The 19,954-nt window shown below is 57.9% G+C and overlaps 1 protein-coding gene across 1 annotated transcript; it reads right to left on the reverse strand.

The window, feature by feature from the left end:
- Nucleotides 1–4,502: 4,502 nt before the first annotated feature.
- On the reverse strand, nucleotides 4,503–5,853 carry VENTX (VENT homeobox). Its single transcript, XM_089898405.1, has 2 exons — nucleotides 5,592–5,853; nucleotides 4,503–4,963 (listed from the first exon to the last, which is right to left on the reverse strand). Exons 1-2 carry the CDS (start codon nucleotides 5,803–5,805, stop codon nucleotides 4,551–4,553), a joined length of 627 nt encoding a protein of 208 aa, XP_089754531.1. The 5' UTR covers nucleotides 5,806–5,853; the 3' UTR covers nucleotides 4,503–4,550.
- Between the last annotated feature and the right edge of the window lie 14,101 nt (nucleotides 5,854–19,954).

The raw sequence follows: 19,954 nt of genomic DNA on the forward strand, positions 1-19,954 counted from the left end.
CACACCCACTAGGCTGGCTGGAATCAAAATATCAGATAATAGCAAGTGTTGGAAAGAATATGGAGAAATCGAACTTTCCACTATAATTTACCACATTAAAAGATTGAATGGGGGAATCAACTGGTCATCTCTATATATGCAGAAAAAGCACTTGATAAAGCACAACACTCACTGATGATAAAACGTCCTATTAGCTAGTTGCAGAAGGAAATGTAGGTCACCTGGAAAAGGTATTTTGAAACCCCCCCTGCACATATCATGCTTATGGTGAAATGTTAAAAGTATTTCCTTTAAAAAGCAAGAATAAGACAAAATGCCCCTTCTGGAAACTTCTAGCCACACTCACACTGCAGGCTGTAGCCGGCCCAGTAAGACAGGAGAAAGAGGTAAGAGATGGGTACCACTGTGCTTTGTTTCAGTTCCATTTAACAGAAAACCCAAACAATTGCTTACGCGGGTAGGAACGCAATCTTCTCTGGCCCCTGAGGCCTCCCCAGCCTCCTGCGGGGCCCAGGGGCGCTGCCTCTGGGCCTCTGAGTGCAGCATTCGCCACCCCAAGTTGTGGAAACGGCTCGCCGAGGGTAGCGGTGAGTACATGGTTCCTCGTTCTACAGATTTTCAAAGTCAACCTGGAAGAATGGTAACACCCCTTGGATGCGTACAGGAACAATGCAGCTGTTTGGTGTGGTTTTTAAAAACACGTGCTTCTTAACATGCTGAGACGTTTCCTGCCCACATTTTACTGCCTCTGAAATTTAGCATCTTATCATCATGGCCATGTTGGTTAATTTGCTATATGGGTATTTTTCTTAATGGTCTAATCAATGCAAACACAGCATGATGTATGGAATATCAGAAATAGCAAGAACTGTGTATGTTTAGCTAATGAGGCAACACTTTTTTAAAAGTCAAATGAAAGTACCAGAGCTTCAGGCCATCTGGACAGCATTATGCGTTACCACACCAGGGAAACACGCTGAAGTACAGTGATTCAGAAATACTTCCTGAGGGCGTGCACAGATTTGGGACCAGCGAGGCCAGCAGAGAACCCTGCCCTTTGCCTGCCCCTGGCTGTGTCCATGAAGCATGGCATCTCTGGCGATGCAGAAATGGCATTTTTCTTAACATGCCAATCATGGCAAGGTCTTTACAGTCTGTTGGGAGGAAGTACTGCCTAAGTAGTGTTTTCTTGTTATGAAATGTTTTAAACGCACAAAAGCAAATGTAAAATCACACGTCTGGGCTTCCCTGGTGGTGCAGTGGTTAAGAATCCGCCTGCCAATGCAGGGGACACGGGTTCGAGGCCTGGTCCGGGAAGATCCCACATGCCGCGGAGCAACTAAGCCCGTGCGCCACAACTACTGAGCCTGTGCTCTAAAGCCCTCAAGCCACAACTACTGAGCCCGCGAGCCACAACTACTGAAGCCTGCACGCCTAGAGCCCGTGCTCCACAACAAGAGAAGCCACCGCAATAAGAAGCCTGCGCACTGCAGCGAAGAGTAGCCCCTGCTCGCCACAACTAGAGAAAGCCACGCGCAGCAACGAGGACCCAATGCAGCCAAAAATAATAAATAAATAAATAAATACATTTATAAAAATAAAATCACACGTCCTGGCAAGGACAGTAGATACCACAGCCCCACAACCCAGCTTAAGAAGTAAGTCCCATGAGAGGGCCTCTACCCTCCCGGCACTGCTTCTTTATGATCGTTCAAGACCTATGGTCAGATTGCGGGAATCCCTCCCCCAGAAGTACTGAAGCAGAACTGACCTGGCCCAACCCTCTGAGTGGTCCACAGGCGCAAGACCCGCGGCCTGGGGTCCACGTCTGGCACAGAGTAGGCCAGGTTGGCTCGGGGGCCAGCAGGGACCATAGAGCTGACTGGATGCCAGGAAGGGACCCTGGGGTCCAGCCTGATCCCCACCCAGGAACCAGAGGCGACCCTGACGTGGGAGCCTCAGGGCAGTCTTCCTGAGACCCAGGCATGCTGGGTGGGTCACTGTCTAGCGTCCTCCCTAGTCCCATCTTCCCCACTCTGGCACTACCGGGGTCACCACAGTCCACACCTTTGCATAACTTGGCCCGCTCCTTGTCCCCAGATCAGGTGGCCCCTGCACCTCCAGAGAGGCGTGCTCTGCCCTGAACTGCTCTCCTGTACCCCTGTCCAGGTGGTCTCCCAAGGGCAGGGCTGCTGTCTCCAAATCCAGCAGCCGGGCATGAGGCAGGTGACTGGGAACCAGCGGGGCTGGGGGGGAAGCCGGACTCTGGAGCTCGGACCCCTCCGTGCAGGGTCCTGATGGGTGAGTCCTCCCGCGTTGGCTCCGGCCAGCTGGGCAGCCTCAAGGCCTTGGAGACACAGTGGCTGAGGAGATGGCCGGCAGTGTCCCCTGGCCCCAGGACCTGGCCCAGGGCATTCAGGGGCCCGAGCTGTCCATGAGACGGTGGACAGGCAGTAGAAGTCCACAAAGCTCTGCCCTGGGCAGGAGCCTGGTCTAGAACAATGGGAAAGTCTTGGTCTTGATAAGTTTGCTTCAGCCTTTCCCAGCAAGGGCACCCGGCTGGTGGGCTCTGGGCCTCCACAGAGCCTCGCTCACCCTCCAGTGGTCTGGATGCCAAGCCCTGAGTCAGACAAAGGATGGTCGAGCTGCTCCGTGGGGTCCTGAGAGGAGAGGCTCCCTGGGGAGGTGTCTTGGTCAGAACCGGTTATGCAGACCCGTAGCAAATTGATGCAGCCGATTCCTCTGCCAGCCCCGGGCTGCCCAGCGCTCTGGGGTGTGGAGAAGAGGATCAAAGTATTGACGGGCCTTAAAAAGCCGCAGATGTGGTCCTGCAGGTGCCTGGGCACACACAGAAGGCGGGTGGTCGCTCTCAGGGCCCCTGGGCCCCTCGTCCAGCTCCCTTGGTGCAGCTGCCCCCACCTGCCTTCTCTGGCACTTTCCAGACCACGGACGGGTCTGGCCCCTCGCAAATCGTGACTGGAGCTGGGTTCTGAGCTTAAGCAGCACAGGTTCAGGACTCGCTGGCCCACACCCCAGGAGGGACTGGACGCATCTGGCCTCCTCCCCCTTCCCATCACCAGGCCTTCATTCTTAGCAGCTGCACTTCAAGAACTGCGTCAGTTTCTCTTTCAAATTCATCCTGAGTTTGCATTTTTCCAGGAAACCGAGGGAGAATGATGGCTACGACATGCAAATTAATGCAGTATTATCCTTGCTTCCCGTGGAGCGGCACCTCCGCTGCCAGCCCAGTAAAAGTCAGTGCTTCCCCTTCGCAGGCGGCAGGACCCCAGCCCTGCAGTCATTACAGGGAGAGACGGGCCTGGAATTGGCCTCTCGCGTGGTCACTGCGTGTCCCTACGCCCACGCAGCAGAGGCGGTCTGCCACCCAGGTGCCCCCTCCGGCCCGGCGGGTGAGGGAGGGGAGGTGAGCTAACCCCAAGATCGCCCGCCACGGCCCCAGCCCTGAGTCGGAGCATTGGGGGCGGCAGGGCAGACGCTCGGACAGGGGAGAGGGTCGGACCGTCCTCTTGCTTGGCGCCTGGGCGCCCGGTTCCTAAGTTATGTCAGCACGTTGTCAAGAGGCAGCAGAAGGATGCGCAGCAGGTCCCCGGCCACCGGCCACCCCGGCGAGTCGGCAGGACGCAGCGGGCCGCTGGCGCCGCCGGTCCCGCTGCGGGCGCGCGGCCATTCCTTCTCTTTCCACCGGACAACGCCGACCGCTGTCCCGCTCCAGCTCCGTCCCCGCGGAAGCCAAGCGACCGCGCCAGGCCCGCGGTGCGGTCCGCGCTCCACGAGTCCGCGGTTCCGAGGCCGCCGGGCCCACGCGTGGATGCCCCGCGCACACTCACCGCACGCACCTTCACGCACATGATCCCACAGAGACAGCACTTCGCCTCAGGCTCCCGGACGTTCTCTAGTAAAATACATAAATACATAAATGAACGCGGGAAAAATTCCCTAAAATAAGCGTGAAAGTCTCCACTCGCACACAACGCTGAGAAACCTAGTTAGTGAAAGTAGTTGGTAAGTTTCTCTTTAGCAATTCCGGCACCAAACTGCTCCTGTCGTTTCTTTGTTCCGAATCAGTTTCCTGCCGCTGCAGCCAGAAACAATCTACTAAGTTCTTCCGAGCCGCCGCGGTTACCGAGACAGGTCCACAGAGGAAACCTCAGACTACTTTATTAGCTGCTTTGTATACATTGGAAAGTCCTATTTTGTCCATTTCGAGGACAATATAAAACTATGTTCACTGTCTTTCAGGAAAGTTTGCACTAACATAACTTTTTAAAAACATTTTTTTTTAAATAACCGTAAGATACCCACAGATAGTCTTGCGGCATCCAGTTTAACACAGTATTAACAACAACAAAAACAAAAACCTGAAAAACGAGACAAGAAGAGAACCCCGAGACGCCCGCTGCGCACCAGGAGCAAGGAACCGGCCGGGGCGCCGCTCGCCCGCGGGGACCCGTCTCCGGCCCCGCCCCCCACCCCCCTGCGCGCGTGCCCTTCCTCCCCAGCGGGCCCCCAGGGCCCACGGCCTTGCAGCCCTAGGACAGGTAATACATGCCGTAGGCGGCCACGGGCGCGGCGAGGAGTCCCGGCACCTGCGGCAGGGAGCCCGCCGCGCTGCCGTACACGGCCGGGGAGCCGTGAAGGTGGACGCCCAGCGGGAAGGGCAGAGCGAACGAGGGGAGCAGCGGCTTGGCCGCCAGCTTCAGCTTCTCCAGCTCGGCCTCCTGCAGTCGCTTGGCCTTGGCCCGGCGGTTCTGAAACCAGATCTTGACCTGCGTCTCGGAGAGGCTCAGGCTGCTGGAGAACTCGGCGCGCTCCGCGATGGACAGGTACTGCTTCTGGCGGAACTTGCCCTCCAGCGCCAGCAGCTGCGCGGTGGTGAAGGGCGTCCGCGGCTTGCGGTTGTTCTTGTGTTTCCTGAGGGTGCAGGGTGGAGGGCTGGGGGCGCCTAGGGGGAAAGAGAGCACAAAGCGGACGCTCAAACGCCAGCAGTGCGCGCCAAGGACGGTTCCGGATGCGTGTCCCGGCTGAGACCGCGGACCTCAGTTGAGACAAGATACCCCCAAACCTCCGGGGTAATAGAAGCGAGGCACCGGGGAGACGGCGCGCGGAGAGGGGGGCCGTTGTGGACTCGGGTTCTGCTCCCCAGATCGGTGGCCCTGCGTCCCTCGGGAGGAGGGGAACTCTGCCCACTTGGAGAAGCGAAAAACTTGGGCGGGAAGCGCAGAGGCCAAGCAGAAGTCAAGCATCGCGGGGAGTGACGGCAGCAAAAGGGGTGCTCGGCCAGAGAGACTCCGAGACAAGAAGCCCCGGGTCTTGGGTTGCGGGCTCCGCCCCAGGGTAGAGCAGAAGCCTGTTTGGCGTGGGGCCGGGGAGCCGCCGTGGGGTTTGCGCGCGCGCGGGAGGGGTCGGGTGGGCTCGTGTGGGCTGGTTTCTTTCTCTGCGCCCAGGCTGGCGCGTTAGTGGCTGGTTACTTTCCAAAGTTACGAGAGACAGCGTCCTTCCCGCCCTAGTCCTCCGAGCCCGGGCCTGGGGGGCTCCTCTCGCAGCCCAGAACCGTGCGACAGGGCACTTACGTGGGGAGGACAAGGGGGCGGCCGCCGGGACCCAGGCCCGGGGTTCCGCGGCGCCCCGCGGCCTCTCCTCCCGGGGCTCCGCGGGCTCCGCGCCCAGCCAGTGCTCTGCCTGCAGCAGCGACTTGACGCTGAAGGGCAACGGGCCGGACCCCGCACGGTCCCTGCTGCACGTCCTGAGCCCAACAGGGTTCATGCCGAGCGACGCCGGGGCCATGCGCTGGCCGGCGGGCGCGGGGCTGGCGGGGCTCAGCAGGCGCGACGTGGGGCCAGCGCGCCGCGACACTGCCGGGGGCTCCACTGCGCCCCCGCCCTCAGAGCCCTATAAAAAGGCGGCGCCCCTTTCATGCCCAGCTCTCCAATCGCCGCTGTCGCTGCCGCGTGGGCCCAGGCGTCCATTGGTTTCGCTGACCCGGGAGGGCGGGACGGCCGACTGGGACTCTAGCGCCCCAGCCCCGGCCTGCCTGGCGCACCCCTGTGGACTTCCCAGAGCCCGGCTGTCCTCTCCCGGAGCGCTGCGGCCCGGCTGGGAGGTGGCTGGTACACCCGGGGAGCACGAGGCGCTGGCTCCAGCCTCCCCACGCACAGGAGCCCACAGTGGGCGCGACCTGGTTGAGCCGCGGTCCGGGCACAGGTCGGGACCGCGCGCGGATCCTGAGACGCGGAGAGTTCGGCGCCGTCAGAGAGGCGGCGCCGGCGCCTCCCGTAGTGTTGTCCCTCTGTCGCTCGCCGGCTGCTCTTCCCGCTGCGCCCAGTCCGGAGCCTGAGCCCTCGGCGCGTGCCTGCTGTGGCCCAGGCGTTCCCTCCGAACCCTGGGGGCTGCTTTTGACTGAACCTGCGCCCGGACCGAGGACCCTGCTTCTGTCGCCTTGTAGTCGGGCCTCAGGTGCCCTGACCCTGAATGGCTTTTTAGGCACCCGTAGCTGCCGAACGCTCTCCGTGGCGTCCCACGGCCTGGCTCCAGGAACGGCCGGCGGGGCACGTCGAAGGTCCCCGGGCAGGGCCCGGAGCCGCGGAGAAGGCCGAGGGGCCGACCTCTCACCCGCCTGCGACGCAGGGCTTGGGGCACAGGCAGGGCGCCTCGGGCCGCTGGGGCGCGAGGTCAGTCGCTGGGTGTTGGATTCACCGTCAGCCTCTCCCGCTCCGCACTTGCTTGGCCGAATCGTCCGGAGTCGCGGGACCTGGGACCTGGGAAAAGCCCCGCGGCGCGGGCTTCCGACTGACGCGGCCAGACGGGGCCGGGCTGTCAACGGGGCCCCCGCGGATCAGGCGGAGAGGGATCCCCGACACGGCTCGTAGAAGATGGAGCCAAGGCCCGACAGAGATTTACGCTTCACTCGGATTATTTTTCCAAAACTGAACCAATCTTTGGTTTAAAAACCTTCTGGGGTGCTGCAGATGAGGCACCGCTCTGCAGCCTCTCGCGGAACGAAAGAAACCCCGACTGTGTTTTAGAATAAATCATGAGATTATTTTGCAGGTAACACTTTTATGTCCGATTAATATCCCAGAACACGGAAACAGCAACCTAAATCCGTACATGTTTATTTTTGAAAAACCAAAGTGTTTTTTTTGTGTGTGTGTGGTACGCAGGCCTCTCACTGCTGTGGCCTCTCCCGTTGCGGAGCACAGGCTCCGGACGCGCAGGCTCAGCGGCCATGGCTCACGGGCCCAGCCGCTCCGCGGCATGTGGGAGCTTCCTGGACCGGGGCACGAACCCGCGTCTCCTACATCGGCAGGCGGACTCTCAACCACTGCGCCACCAGGGAAACCCTCAAAGTTGTTTAATGAAATCTAGCTTTGGGTGACACTTTATCCAGTTAAGCTAGAAAAATTCAATTAGAAAGTTTCTCTCCATGCAAACTTAGAAGCATGACTGAAAGGGGCCCTCAGACCCCTCCAGGCCAGGCCTGCATCTGTGGCTAGATCAGTTCTTTCTGCATTCCAAGATGGATTGCCCCTTTCTAATGTAATAAAGATGTCCTGAGTTGATTGAAGATAATTGCACCATTAGAGCACTTTCTTTGAAGGCCTCTCTCCTGATAGCTTATCTTTAGCAGGACACTCACTGGAGCGTTTGAAAAAGAATTTTAATGAGGATGACAGCCAGCTGCCTCCGCCTGCCCCATATCCACTCAGGACACTCCTGAGGTGGCCTCTGGGTGGATGACGTGGGGGCCTGGCTGCGGCCTGGCTAGCCTGGGGGTGGGATGGGGCCATGGGGCCAGGCGCAGGGGCCGACCTTCAGGACCGGCTCCCTGAGGGTGTTGGACTGGTGTCTCTAGTTCCCAGCAAGGCTGGGCCAGTGCTGACCAGGCCCCTGACTGGCACTGGCTCCAGCAGGGGCATAGAGGAAGGAGGGAGGGAGGATGTGGGGCTGGGGGAGAGCCCCTGGGCTTGGATATCAAAACCCAGACCCCAACACTGAGCACAACCAGGCCTCCAGCACAGTGTCATCTCCAGCCCCGCTGGGCCCTGGGATGGGAGATGGGGCAGGGGATGGTGGCGGTGAGAAGGAAGGGATCCCACTTCTGTCAACGTGGGGGCTTTGGGTGCAGAACACTGGACCCCGTGTGTAGGGGAGCCTGGGCACCTTCTCTGGCCACCAGGAGGGATGAAGACACCTGCAGGAACCCGGCTTCCCAGCGGCCCAGGAGCAGGCCAGCCAGGCATGTTGTGTGGACAGGAGCACCCTCCCCATCCCAGGTGAGCCCCTGAAATGACAGCAAAGCCCCAAAGACTGCCCCACTCAATCCACCCTGGGGCAGACACTGTCCTCCCAGTTCGAGTGGCATTGTCCCTGCAGATTGCTCTGAGCTGTGTGGGGACAGGAGGTCAAGCGAAGGCCCAGACACTTTTATTTCCTGTGTTTCTCTGCCTCCTTTTGGTACTGAATTCATGGGGAATGAACATATCCTTAGCTTCCAGAAATGAGTGACGAGTACAGACACGGGGGGGATTGGAAGCCCTGAGGGGCCTCCTCAGTGGAGTCAGTGTAGCGAGATGATTCTTGAGAATGGATTTTGTTTTGTGGGATTTATCCGGGCAAGTTTGGTACTGGGCAGGACTCAAACAGAAGTGCTCTCCCTCCTCTTAAAACCTGGTGGAGGGGAGGGTTTGATGCTGCGGAGGAGAGGTCACGTAGAGCTCACGCCAGACGGCGCCGCAGGGTTGAAGGTGACACCACGTTAGTGACTGAAGAAAGTGATGGTCCCCTTTTGAATGTGGACGGTGGGCATCCCGTCCTGGATGCCGTCTACAGGGTGGTAGCACAGTTTGCACACAAGGGACCATGACGGGCCCATCTCCTGGGTCTTGCTCCAGGGCGGGACCACCCACTCCTCAGGGCCCTTTCCAAAGGGCTGCACTTCCCAGACAGTGTAATCTCCAGGGGAACCATGTTAGAAACCATCGATTTATGCCTCATCCTCTATGTCACTGCTGTCATTGCTGAGGCCCCAGAGAGCCTCCTATTCATCCTGAAAGGCTGGGGCCACTCCCCTCCTCAAAGGCATCTGTGTTGGAGCCTTTGAATTTTTCCTTCTCAACTTATTGGAAAATTGCTCCAAACACAAGTGGTACTTTACCCATGACTCTGGCCAGAGGGGGACTAGGTGACATGAGCTCCAGCAGCTAGTGGATGTGCTAAAAGAGAGGCAGGTGGGACGTGAGGTCCCCCAGGTGGGACGTGAGGTCTACCTCCCCAGGTGGATGCTTTGGCGTCACTCAGGAGAGGACCTGCTCCCAGTCAGATGAGGCCCATGAGATGGGAAAGGCTCAGATGAAAGTGGGAGCTGAGGAGAGAAGGCCCTGGGACTCATCCTGCGACCCCATCACTTCATAGTGTCTCCCCACGTCTTTTTTTTGGCCGCACCTCGCAGCATGTGGGATCTTATTTCCCTGACAAGGGATTGAACCCGTGCCCCCTGCAGTGGAAGCGTGGAGTCTTAACCACTGGACCGCCAGGGAAGTCCCTCCCCACATCACTTCTTTTCTCCTGTTCACCTCTATCTTCTCTGCCAATTTACTTTCACATTTACTCTTTACATCCAGGGCTTTGAAACTTTGCCAAACCTCCTGATGGGGGAAATCAGAGGAGAAGCCCATCTTTATTGAGTGACCCCTCTGTCCAGAGCAATAGGTGCATATAGTTTTGTCTGGTACAGAATGACCCCCCCCCCAGGATGTCTGCAGCCCAGTCCCTGGGACCCGGCAATATGTCAGTGCACGTGGCAAAGGCGGGATTGAGATTGTTCACCAACTGCCCTTGGGATGGACCATCCTGGTGCATCCAGGTAGACCCAATCCAATCACGAGGGTCCTCGAGGGCCCAGAGACATGGCAGCGTGGGAAGGAATGAGCTAGCCATAGCTGGCTTTGGTGGGCGGCCTCTAAGGCCTGGGGTCCCCCAGAGCCTCCAGCAGGACCAGCCCAGGCCGCTGACACTTGATTTGGCCCAGGGAGACCCACTTGGGCTTCTGGCCCCAGAACTGTGCAGCAGTAAATCTGGGCTGTTTACAGTCAGTTGTTACGGCGACAGTAGGGAGCTGGTCTCCCCTCTGAGGCACCTCTTATCACCCCAGCTTTTGTGGGAGAGGAAATAGGCTCAGAGAGACAGACGACTTGGCAGTGGGGGTCAGACAGGGTGGACCCAGCCCTGAGTGACTCTCAAGTCCGTGCTCTGCCTAGGGTGGTGGGCCTAGCGCTCTCCATGGGTCAGAGGCAGCAGGGAGCCAGGGCTCCATGGCACCTGGGACCTTTGCTCTGGCACCAGCTCTCCCAGAGCCCAGGCCCCCGGGCGCATCCTAAAGCCTCCTTGCTGCCTCCCTTGCTCTGCCTGCCCAGCCCATCTCCAAGCCCCAGGTGGGATGTGCTCAAGTCGCCTCTGCTGGCAGAGCTGAGAGTCAGACTGCCTGTGTGCGGTGGGGGTGTCGCTCTCTCCTGGGGGAACTGGCCGTTGGGCGTCTGACTGCAGAGAACAGGCCGAGCTGGGGGCCTCGGTGGGCCCAGGACAGCAGTAGGCCAGTGAAGCCACCGTGTGCAGAAACAGTGGGGCCCTAAGGAAGGGCTCACCGTGCAGCCCCAGGTGTGGGCCCGAGTGTAGGACGGCTGGAAGAATCCATGAAGCTCCGCAGAGAGGATGCTATTTTGGAATTATTGAGTTGTAAATATTTGCTTTATTTTGAGGGTTAGCAACTTTTCTTCGGAGATGCTTGAAAAACAGGTGGGGGATGCGGTGGGGGGGGGGGAAACGACACCATGCAGGAGAAGACGGGAATGAGTGTAGGATGGTTTTAGAAACAGGAGGAACCAAGCAGCCACTCCAAGCTTGATGCCCCTCGGCTCCAAGGCCCCAGACGGGACAGTAATTAGACCCAGGGCTTCTGGCCTGTGCTCTAGGGCAGGCTGGACAGGGTAGGACCATGGCTTGGAAGTGAACTAAGAAGCCCACAAGAGTCCCCTGGTGCCAGCTCTTTGGGCAGCCTGAGGCTTACCAATGCCCCTGATATCTAGCAACCAGCTCTCAGATTCATTGCCTTTATTGTTTCCTCGTTTCTATTTCATTGATTTCTACTGTGATCTTCATTGTTTCCTTTCTTCTACTTAGTTTGGGTTGCCTTTGGTCTACTTTTTCAGGTTTCTTAATGTAGAAGCTGTCATTGATTTTTTTAAACCATTCTTCTTTTCTAATATAGCCCTCAGTGCTATGAATTTTCCTCTAAGTACTGCTTTGGTGCATCCTGCAATTTTGATATGTTTTCAATCTTAGTTCAAAATAATAATTCCCTTTTGATTTCTTCTTTGACCCAGGGTCACTCAGTGTGTTACTGAGTTTCCAAGTATTTCAGGATTTTTTAGGGATGTTTCTGTATTGGTTTTCATTTTACATTCATTTGGTAGAACACATTTTGACATGTGTCCTTTTATATTTATTGAGACTTGTGTTACAGCCCCAAATATGGTCTATCTTGGTCAATATTTTCTGTTGTCCCTGAAAAGAATATGAATTCTTCTGTTGCTGGGTGGGGTGGTCAGTAAGTATCAATTGAGTCAATTGGTTGATAAGCACCTACCTACTGTACTTATTATTTGGTACTGTAGGGTTATAGGCTCATTTTCTGCCTACTTGTTTGGTCAATTATAGAGAAAGGGGTATCAAAAACTTCAATGGTAATTGTGAGTTTGTCTATTTCTCTTTGTGATTCTATCAGTTTTCACCTATTTTGAAGCTGTCTTGTTAGGTCCACAAATGTTTAAGATTGTTACATGCCTTTGACAAATTGATGCTTTTATCAATTTGAAATGATCTTCATTTCTGTAATTTCTTGGCTCTAAAGTCAACTTTGTCTAATGTTAGCATAGAGACTCCAGGTTTTTGTTGACTAGTGTTAGCATGTTTTTCACTTTTCCATGCTTTTACTTTCAACATAGTTGTGTATTTATCTTCAAAGAGTGCTTTATGTAGGCTCTGTGCATGTGGGTCTGGCTCTTTTATCCACATTGACAGCCTCTGACTCTTAATTTGATACTTAGACCAATTACATTTGGTGTACTTATTGATAGGTTAGGCTTATTTTTAATTTTTTTTATAGCTTAATTACATTTTTGTGGGGGGGCTGTTTTGGGTCTTCATTGCTGCATGCAGGCTTTTCTCTAGTTGTGGTGAGCACGGGATACTCTTTGTTGTGGTGCGTGGGCTTCTCATCACGGTAGCTTCTCCTGTTGCGGAGCATGGGTTCTAGGCACATGGGCTTCAGTAGCTGCAGCACATAGGCTCAGTAGTTGTGGCTCGCGGGCTCTAGAGCGCAGGCTCAGTAGCTGTGGCACGCAGGGTTAGTTGGTCCACGGCATGTGGGATCTTCCCAGACCAAGGATTGAACCCATGTCCCCTGCATTGTCAGGCGTATTCTTAACCACTGCACCACCAGGGAAGTCCTGGTAGGTTAGGTTTAAATCTATTATCTTACTAATTATTTTATAACTTCCCATCTGTTCTTTGTTCTGTTTCTTTTTTGTTTGTTTGTTTCTTTTTTTGATCAATTGAATATTTTAAAAAGTATTCCAGCATATCTCCTTTGTTGGCTTATTAGCTATAACTTTTTTTTTTTTTTTTTGCGGTACACGGGCCTCTCACTGTTGTGGCCTCTCCCGTTGTGGAGCACAGGCTCCGGATGCACAGGCTCAGCAGCCATGGCTCACAGGCCCAGCCGCTCCGTGGCATGTGGTATCTTCCCGGATCGGGGCACGAACCCGTGTCCCCTGCATCGGCAGGTGGACTCTCAACCACTGTGCCACCAGGGAAGCCCTAGCTATAACTTTTATTATTATTATTATTATTTTTTGCTACTCTAGGGTTGACAGTATACATCTTCAGTTTACCGCAACGTACCTCTAGCGATATCATCCTGCTTTGTGTACAGTATAAGAACTTTACAGTAGTGTCTGGTATCTCCATTTCTCCCTTCTGACTCTTGTGCTATGGTTGTCATACGTTTTACCACTACGTGTTATAAGCCTCACACTACATTCTGATTAAATGGTCAGTTACCTTTTAAGGAGATTTAAATAATAAGAAAAAGCCTTTTCTATTCCTCCATGTAGTTAGTTATTGGTGCTCTTCATTTTTTTGGTACATTCATATTTCCATCTGGTATCACTTTCCTACTGTGTAAGGACTTTTAAAGATACTTCTTGTAGTGCAACTATAATTTAGCAGGTTTTAGTATTTGAAGACATTGCTCCACTGTCTTCTCATGTGCACTGTTCCCAACGAGAGCTCTGCTATCGTCCTCATCTTTGCTCCTGTGAACACAAGATGTCTTCTCTCTCTGAAAGAAGATATTGCCTTTATCATTGGTTTTGAGCAATTTGGCTATAACGGACCTTGATGTAATTTTATGTTTGTTTTGCTTGGTGTGTCATGTTTTTGGCACAAGGATTTATTACAAACATCTCCACTTCGCAGAGTCACTGGAGGTCACGGGAAACTCCACCCTGGGGTGCGGGTGCGTGCGCTGAGTTCCTTGGGTGGGACCGCATCTGGCTCTCACCTGCACCACTCAGAGGCCAGCCAGGCACATGCTCCCTCCCACCTGTGCGCAGGCGGAGGGTCCATCCTGGGGGGTCAAGCATCGTGGGCAGCCTTGTACAGGCCTTGACTTGGGAGGAGGGAAGGGGAAGCTGGAACAGAGAGAGACATTGGGGGCAGAGGCCAGGGCCACAGCGCTCAGAGGAGGAGCTCCAGGACCCATGGGGCCTGAGAGGCCATGGGACTCATGGGGGAGGGGCCCCAGGGTTCAGAGCAGTGAAACTGCAGTGGGTCTGCAACTGCTTCTCCTGGGAGTTAAACGGCCCACCCAGAGTCTCGGGGGAGAGCCCTTTGTCAGGACCCTCTGACCGAGGAGGGGCTGGTGGAAAGGCAAAGGCCCCTGAGCAGCTGGAGGCCCTGTGTGGCTCGAGTGCAGGGAGTAAGAGGAAAGTGGGCGCTGGGAGGAGAGGGCAGGTTCTGGGGCTGGGATGTGGCTGGGGTCAGGGCTCTACTCGGGAAGCATGGAGGGACGGGCACTCTGGGGCCCATCTCGTCTCTGTGTCACCTGCCCGCCTACTGCGAGGACTCTGGGAAGTCCACAGAAAAGTTCATGTGGCATCTGGGCCGAGGGATGGTGACAGCCTGGAACCCCCAAGGCAGCCCCCACCCCTGGGAAGGGGAGGGAAGCAAACGGCGAGCCCTGCCGGTTCAAGGCCTCACTACTTTTCTTGGTGCTGCAGGAAGAACTGGCTCGGGGCCCCTCCCCTCCGTACCCTGCTCTCCTGGGTGACAGGTGGTCCCGGGTCTGGGTGGGGATGGAGTGATGCGGGCGGGTGGAGGGCTTCTCAGGCCCACCCTAAGCAGCCTTTTGCTCTTCCCCCCATGAGCCATCCCACTGTGGAAGGGGCCTCTCACGAGCCGTGGGCACTGTGGACAGAAGTGCCGGTGAGGGGCGCCAGCTCGTAGCATGGGTGGGGAAGGCCGCCAACCCAAACCCCATCCTAGGGAGAGACGGAGGGATCCTCCTGAGCCCGGCCCCTCCCCCGGGAAGTTAGAGAGGGTCCTGTTCAGCTGGGCCACGTGCTCCCCTCCCAAAGGCCTTCTCCCTGCCCGGCCCTACGGCCCAGAGCGTGACCCCCCCTCTGAACGCCTGGCCAGGCCCCTTTAATCACGGCCTGGCACCGTGCAGCCAGGCTGGGCTCTCCCCAGGCGAAAGAGTGTTCAAAGGGCCTGAGTAAACAGGTGGGGCATTTGGGGGACAACGGGCGGCTTGGTCTCCAGTCTCCAGGCGGCAGGGACCTGTGGAATCCTCCGGCTGCTGCGCTCTGCTCTGTGCAGCCGGCGTGCTTTGTGCCATAGCCACCGCGGGTTAATGAGCTGGAAAACACAGTTGCACCTCCCCAGCTGTGAAAATCGCTTCAGGGGCGGCGGAGTCAACTTAGCTGCTGGGAGAACCCAGAACTGATTTCCTTTGTCAGGAGGGCCCAGTGCATCCCAGCAGAGGCCACGGGCCGGGTCTGGGCCTCCTCCCGAGAAGACCCCAAGCAGCCCAGGCCTCAGAGGGGCTCTGAATACAGCTGGGGACCCCAGGAATGAGAAGGCTTGAAAAACAAAACAGCAGACGCCTTTCTCCTGCCTCCCCCAATTTCCAGAGCCCTCCCCCGCTTTTGGACTGAGTACCAGACCCCTCCCCACAGCGGGCGCCACGCCAGGAGGACGATGCTGGGGGCTTGGGGCTGGGCTCCGGACACCACCCCACCCCCACTCCTTCCAGAGGAGGTCATCAGGGCCAGCCCTGCCCGAGAGGCCCCCAGTGATCACTCTCGACCTTGCCTGTCTCTTGGCCAGCTCTGCGTTCACGGCTGAACGTCCAGGCACAGCGGGCATGTCAGGGGGGACTGCAGGGAAGATCTGAATCATCTCTGAGATGCAGGGTCACGAACGTGTAACCGATTTCTGAGCCTCTGCCGAGAGCGCCCGACGTTTTGTGACGTTTTCTCCCGTCTTTCAGGCTGACCCAGTGTTCGGCTTTAGATCTTTATGAAGTTGTTGAAGGCCAGCTTCTGTGGACGCCTTGAAAGACCATGTTCTGGAACGCAGTCTATCCTCATGACGCGGGTGGGGCTGCAGGCCTCAGGGGGCCGGGCTGAGCCCTGGTGGGTGGCGGGCTGTGCTCAGGGGTACCCCTCCCTCTGCTGCAAGGCGACTGGACGCTGGGCCATGCCACAGACGGGCCACCAACAGCAGTCGACTCGGATCTTCACGTGGGTCGAGGACCTGTGGGTCATTTTCTACTTGGGCCTGGAATTCAGAGCCGAGACCCTGATTCCGTGGTTTCCAGAAGCCCAGAGAAGCTGGAAGTGGTTTGAGGAAGGCCTGCAAATCCCGGGGGGAGGGGCTGTCTCAGGACAGTGAGGGGTGTTGAGGGGCGCCGGTGTTAGCAGGGTGGGCCTGTGTAGTGAGACACGCGGACCAGAGTGCAACCCCTCAAAATGGGGAGAAAAGAAACCCCTCAGCCCGGGACTGAGACGTCTCCTGCTCGTACGTGGGCTTCCAAAACCAGGTGGTTCCAAGACAAGAGCAGCCCTAACTTGGGCACGTTTCCTTTCCTTAGAGGGTTTCTGTTTCCTTCTCCCTCCACAGCAAGGGAAGTTCTCCTTTGTCCCCAGTAATGAGCCATAGCGGTGTTGTCACACGCGGCAAGAAGCCTGAAGTTGGGGGCGGGGCCTGGGGGCCCTGCTCAGAGCTGCCCACCCACCCACCTGCCCGCCGAGCCCCTTGCACTTGGGCTAGGTGGAATGTTCTAGCTGCCAAGGCCTGTGGGCGTGAGTTGGAGACGGTGCCCACATCTCAGACCCCCACCCACCCTGAGCTCCACCCTGCAGGTCCCGTGCTGCGCTGTCACCGGTCACCCCACGCTCCTGGCACTCAGAGCTGACCCATGGCAGAGGACAAGGGGCGTGTACTGAGTGCCAGTTACAGGTCGGCCTTGCAGGGGGTGGGAAGGGGGGTCGGGGAGGTGAAGGGGCGCTGGGAGTCGCATGCCCGGTTCTAGTCTTGGCTCTGCTGAAGGGCCGTGCCACTGACCTGGTGTCTTAACCTCTCTGGGCCTCAGTTTCCTGTTCGGTCTCCCCCACATAAGCCGAAGCAAACTTACAAAGAATTCCCTCAGTCATGGTCATCAAAGCCCCTACCCACTGCCCTTACAGCCCCTCTGGTCAGCCAGGCACAGAGGCACTGGGGTAGGGCAGGTCGCCAGCAACAGAGGGCAGCAGGTGGCCTTCGGAAGAAGCAGGGGCTACTGAGTTCTGCTGCTCAGGGGAAGGAAGGGGGGCCATCCTGTCCTGGGCCCTCAGGGCTGATGCGGCCCGCTCCAGATGCCCGGGGCCTTGAGGTGGGAGGGTGCCCCTGGCTGTCCACTGAAGTGGGGGTCCTGACAAAATGCCCTCTGCCCTCCCCAACCCCCGTACAGCAGGGACCACTCCCAACCAGGACGGGTGGGCCCGCTCATCCTCTGAGCCTCCGCGGGAGGCTTCTGGGGGTTGTAATCCCACCTAATCCTGCTTCAGATCCCTGCGGGCAGAAGGAAGGCCACACACAGTGGCCTCAGCAGATCCTGGTCCTGGGGACAGGCCGGAGGAGTGGCTCCCTCCGGCCCTGAGACCCTCCCCTCGGGTTCTGGGTCCAGGACCTGCGTGCACAGGTGAGAAGCTGAAAGGCGGAGGTGCCGGCCTCGCCTGCCTCTCTGTGGCCTCCCCTCGGCCTGGGCGAGGCCACGCACAGAAGGCAGAGTCAACTAGCCCGGTCCAGGTCCAGGGCCAAAGTAAACCAGAGCCGGGGCCTCCCCAGCACCTTGGATGGGAGCTACTGGGGACCTTAAAGGGTGCTCTGGCGTTTTTGTTCGCACTGAACGTGGGCCCTGGCTCGGGAAGTACATGCCTTGGGAAGTCTTCTCTGAGCTGATGGCCTCATTCCTGAAAATGGCCAAGTTGGAGGCCAACTTGTGGTGAGGACCAAAGGGGCCAGCCCCAGAAAGGGCATCCCCCCAGCACGCCCCCTACTGCCCCAGCTGTGCCCGCTCAAGGGGAAGGGGGTCCTCAGACCACTTGGGCCCTGTCCACCCTCCAGTGGCCACTGGGCAGCGCCTGGACCTCTCCAGGGAGACGGAGGGAATAAGGGGCAGCGAAGGGCCAGGAGGTCACACAGGGCACTCTTAATGCGTCCTCCTACAGCCCTACAGCCACGATGCCACATGACACAGGAGAGGGACGATTAGGTGGCCTGGTCAAGGAAACCCAGAGTGAAATCTGAGAGGAGACCCTAAGGCCAGGAGCGCTGTGGGGACAGAGGCGAGGCCGAGAGCCTGCACTGCGGGAGAGGGAAAGAGGACCTCGGGTCATCAAACCTGTGGTTGAGACTCTGGGTTTTGTTCTAAACATGGTGGTAGGGGGCAGGGTCAGGCATGAAGCTTCAGAGGCTCAGATCAGAGGGGCTACAGCAGCTCTCTATTCCCGCCTAACAGATTCCTCCAGCAGGGTGGGTGGGCAGCTGCAGTCAGGAGGCGGGTGGGCAGGCAATGAGGGCCTGACGGGAGCCAGTGGAATTCCTCCTCTTGATCAGAGAGGGCTGGCAGTGTGAACTGTGTGCATTTGTGGACAATTCATGGCCCGAGGCTTGTTATGTTTGAAAACAGCCTATAGAGGGTAAATAACATTCGAGTATCTAATTCAATCCTGGTCTGAAAGCTCATTTAAGACTGAGCAGCTGAGTGAACCCTTGGGCAGTGGGTCTGACTGCCGGGCTCTGGAGGACTGCGGCTGTCTAGGCCCTGGGCTTCAGTCAGGGGGGAATGAGGGTCGGGCACACTGTGGTGCTCCCAGACTCCAGATGGGACGGATGACAGGCTCACTGCGGGGGAAGCTCACTACTGCCAGGCTGGCATGAAGGGCAGCACCTTCCCTGGGATGGCGCAGGCCCCAGGCCCCAGGCCGCCATCCTGGTCTCAGACCCCAACTCACACGTGTGACCTGCACGCAGCTTGTGCCTGGCTGTCGCGGGGCCTGTGTGTCGGGCCAGCCGAGGACGGGGCCTTAACCGGAACTAGTACCTGGATAGTTCTTTACTCCCTTGGTTGCGAAGCCTGAGCGCGGTTCCCATCCTGTGTGCGCCTATTAAGCTGTCACCCCTCAGCCCTGCACTGGACCTTCTCTGGGGCACGTGTGAAATCCTGGAGGCGCTCGCCCAGCCCAGAGCCGGCAGCAAGGAGCCCAGGTCGCGGGGGAGCCGTGCAGGGCTGAGGGCTCCCTGTGCTCTGAGGGGTGGGGAGACTTGCTGGGGGTCTGGAGCAGCAGCAGGACCCTCAGCCGGGGCTCAGAAGGGGCTGAGGCAAAGCTGCGGGATGTCCCAGGCCTGGAGGCTCGTAGGGCCCAGGCCCTTGCTGCCATGTGACCCTCAGTCACCCAAGACGAGCACGCCCTCCTCACCCTGCCAGGTCAGGGCTGGGCAGCCTGTGCGCACCCACGACCCAAGGAAGGATAATGCTTCCCAGGTTCTTGGCGGTGAGGTGGGCTGAGCCCCAGTAGGCAGGCAGTCACGCCTTCTGCACCACCACGTCCTGCGGACCCTGAGGAGCGCCCACCAGACCAGGAGGGGCAGAGCCAGGCTCAGGCAGCCCGCCGAGGCTGGCTCCCAGGTCCCTGGGTGTGGAGCTTGTGCTCCTGCCCGAGGCGCTCCCCGGTATCCCCAGTGAGGGCGCTGTGGCAAGGAGCATTTTCACCGCCCTGCCTCTCCCCAGAGGGCCCCCCACAGCAGTCCTGCTTCTCCTCCACCAGATGGGGGCTGGAGGGACCCAGCGCTGAGCTGTCGTCAGACGGAGGAGGTCCTCGAAGGTCCTACGCCTGAGTCTGTCAGCTTGCCGGAGGAGGAGGCAGTGAGCCGGGACCCCTTTCGGATCCCCAGGTTGCAGACCAGAGGGAATTCTTCCCTTTGGCCTCTGGGGTTGGCTGCTCGTCCCTGGTTCCTGCAGTGGCCAAGGAAAACCAGGCTCCCTGACTCAGGGATGCTGTGGCCACGAGGGCACCCCCGCCTCAAATTCTCCTTCCTGACCCGGAACAGGCAGTTCTGGCTTCGGCAAACACCGGGGTGGTGAGCCCAGGGCAGGCACCGGGCAGGGGACTGGTCGGTGGCAGGTTTCCCAAGGGAGGGCTGGAACCACGACCCCTGGCTTCCCGGCAGAAGCGCCGGAGGGGCCGGGTCGGACCAGCCACACTCGAGTGCGCGCCGCCCTCAGGGACAGTCGGCCTCGCGGCCCGCGGCCCCTTTGTCATGCACATGAGGG

This window comes from Delphinapterus leucas, chromosome 16, assembly GCF_059928025.1.
Source record: "Delphinapterus leucas isolate spDelLeu-1000000601 "Yukka" chromosome 16, BTC_Dleu_Yukka2, whole genome shotgun sequence".
NCBI classification, from domain to species: domain Eukaryota; kingdom Metazoa; phylum Chordata; class Mammalia; order Artiodactyla; family Monodontidae; genus Delphinapterus; species Delphinapterus leucas.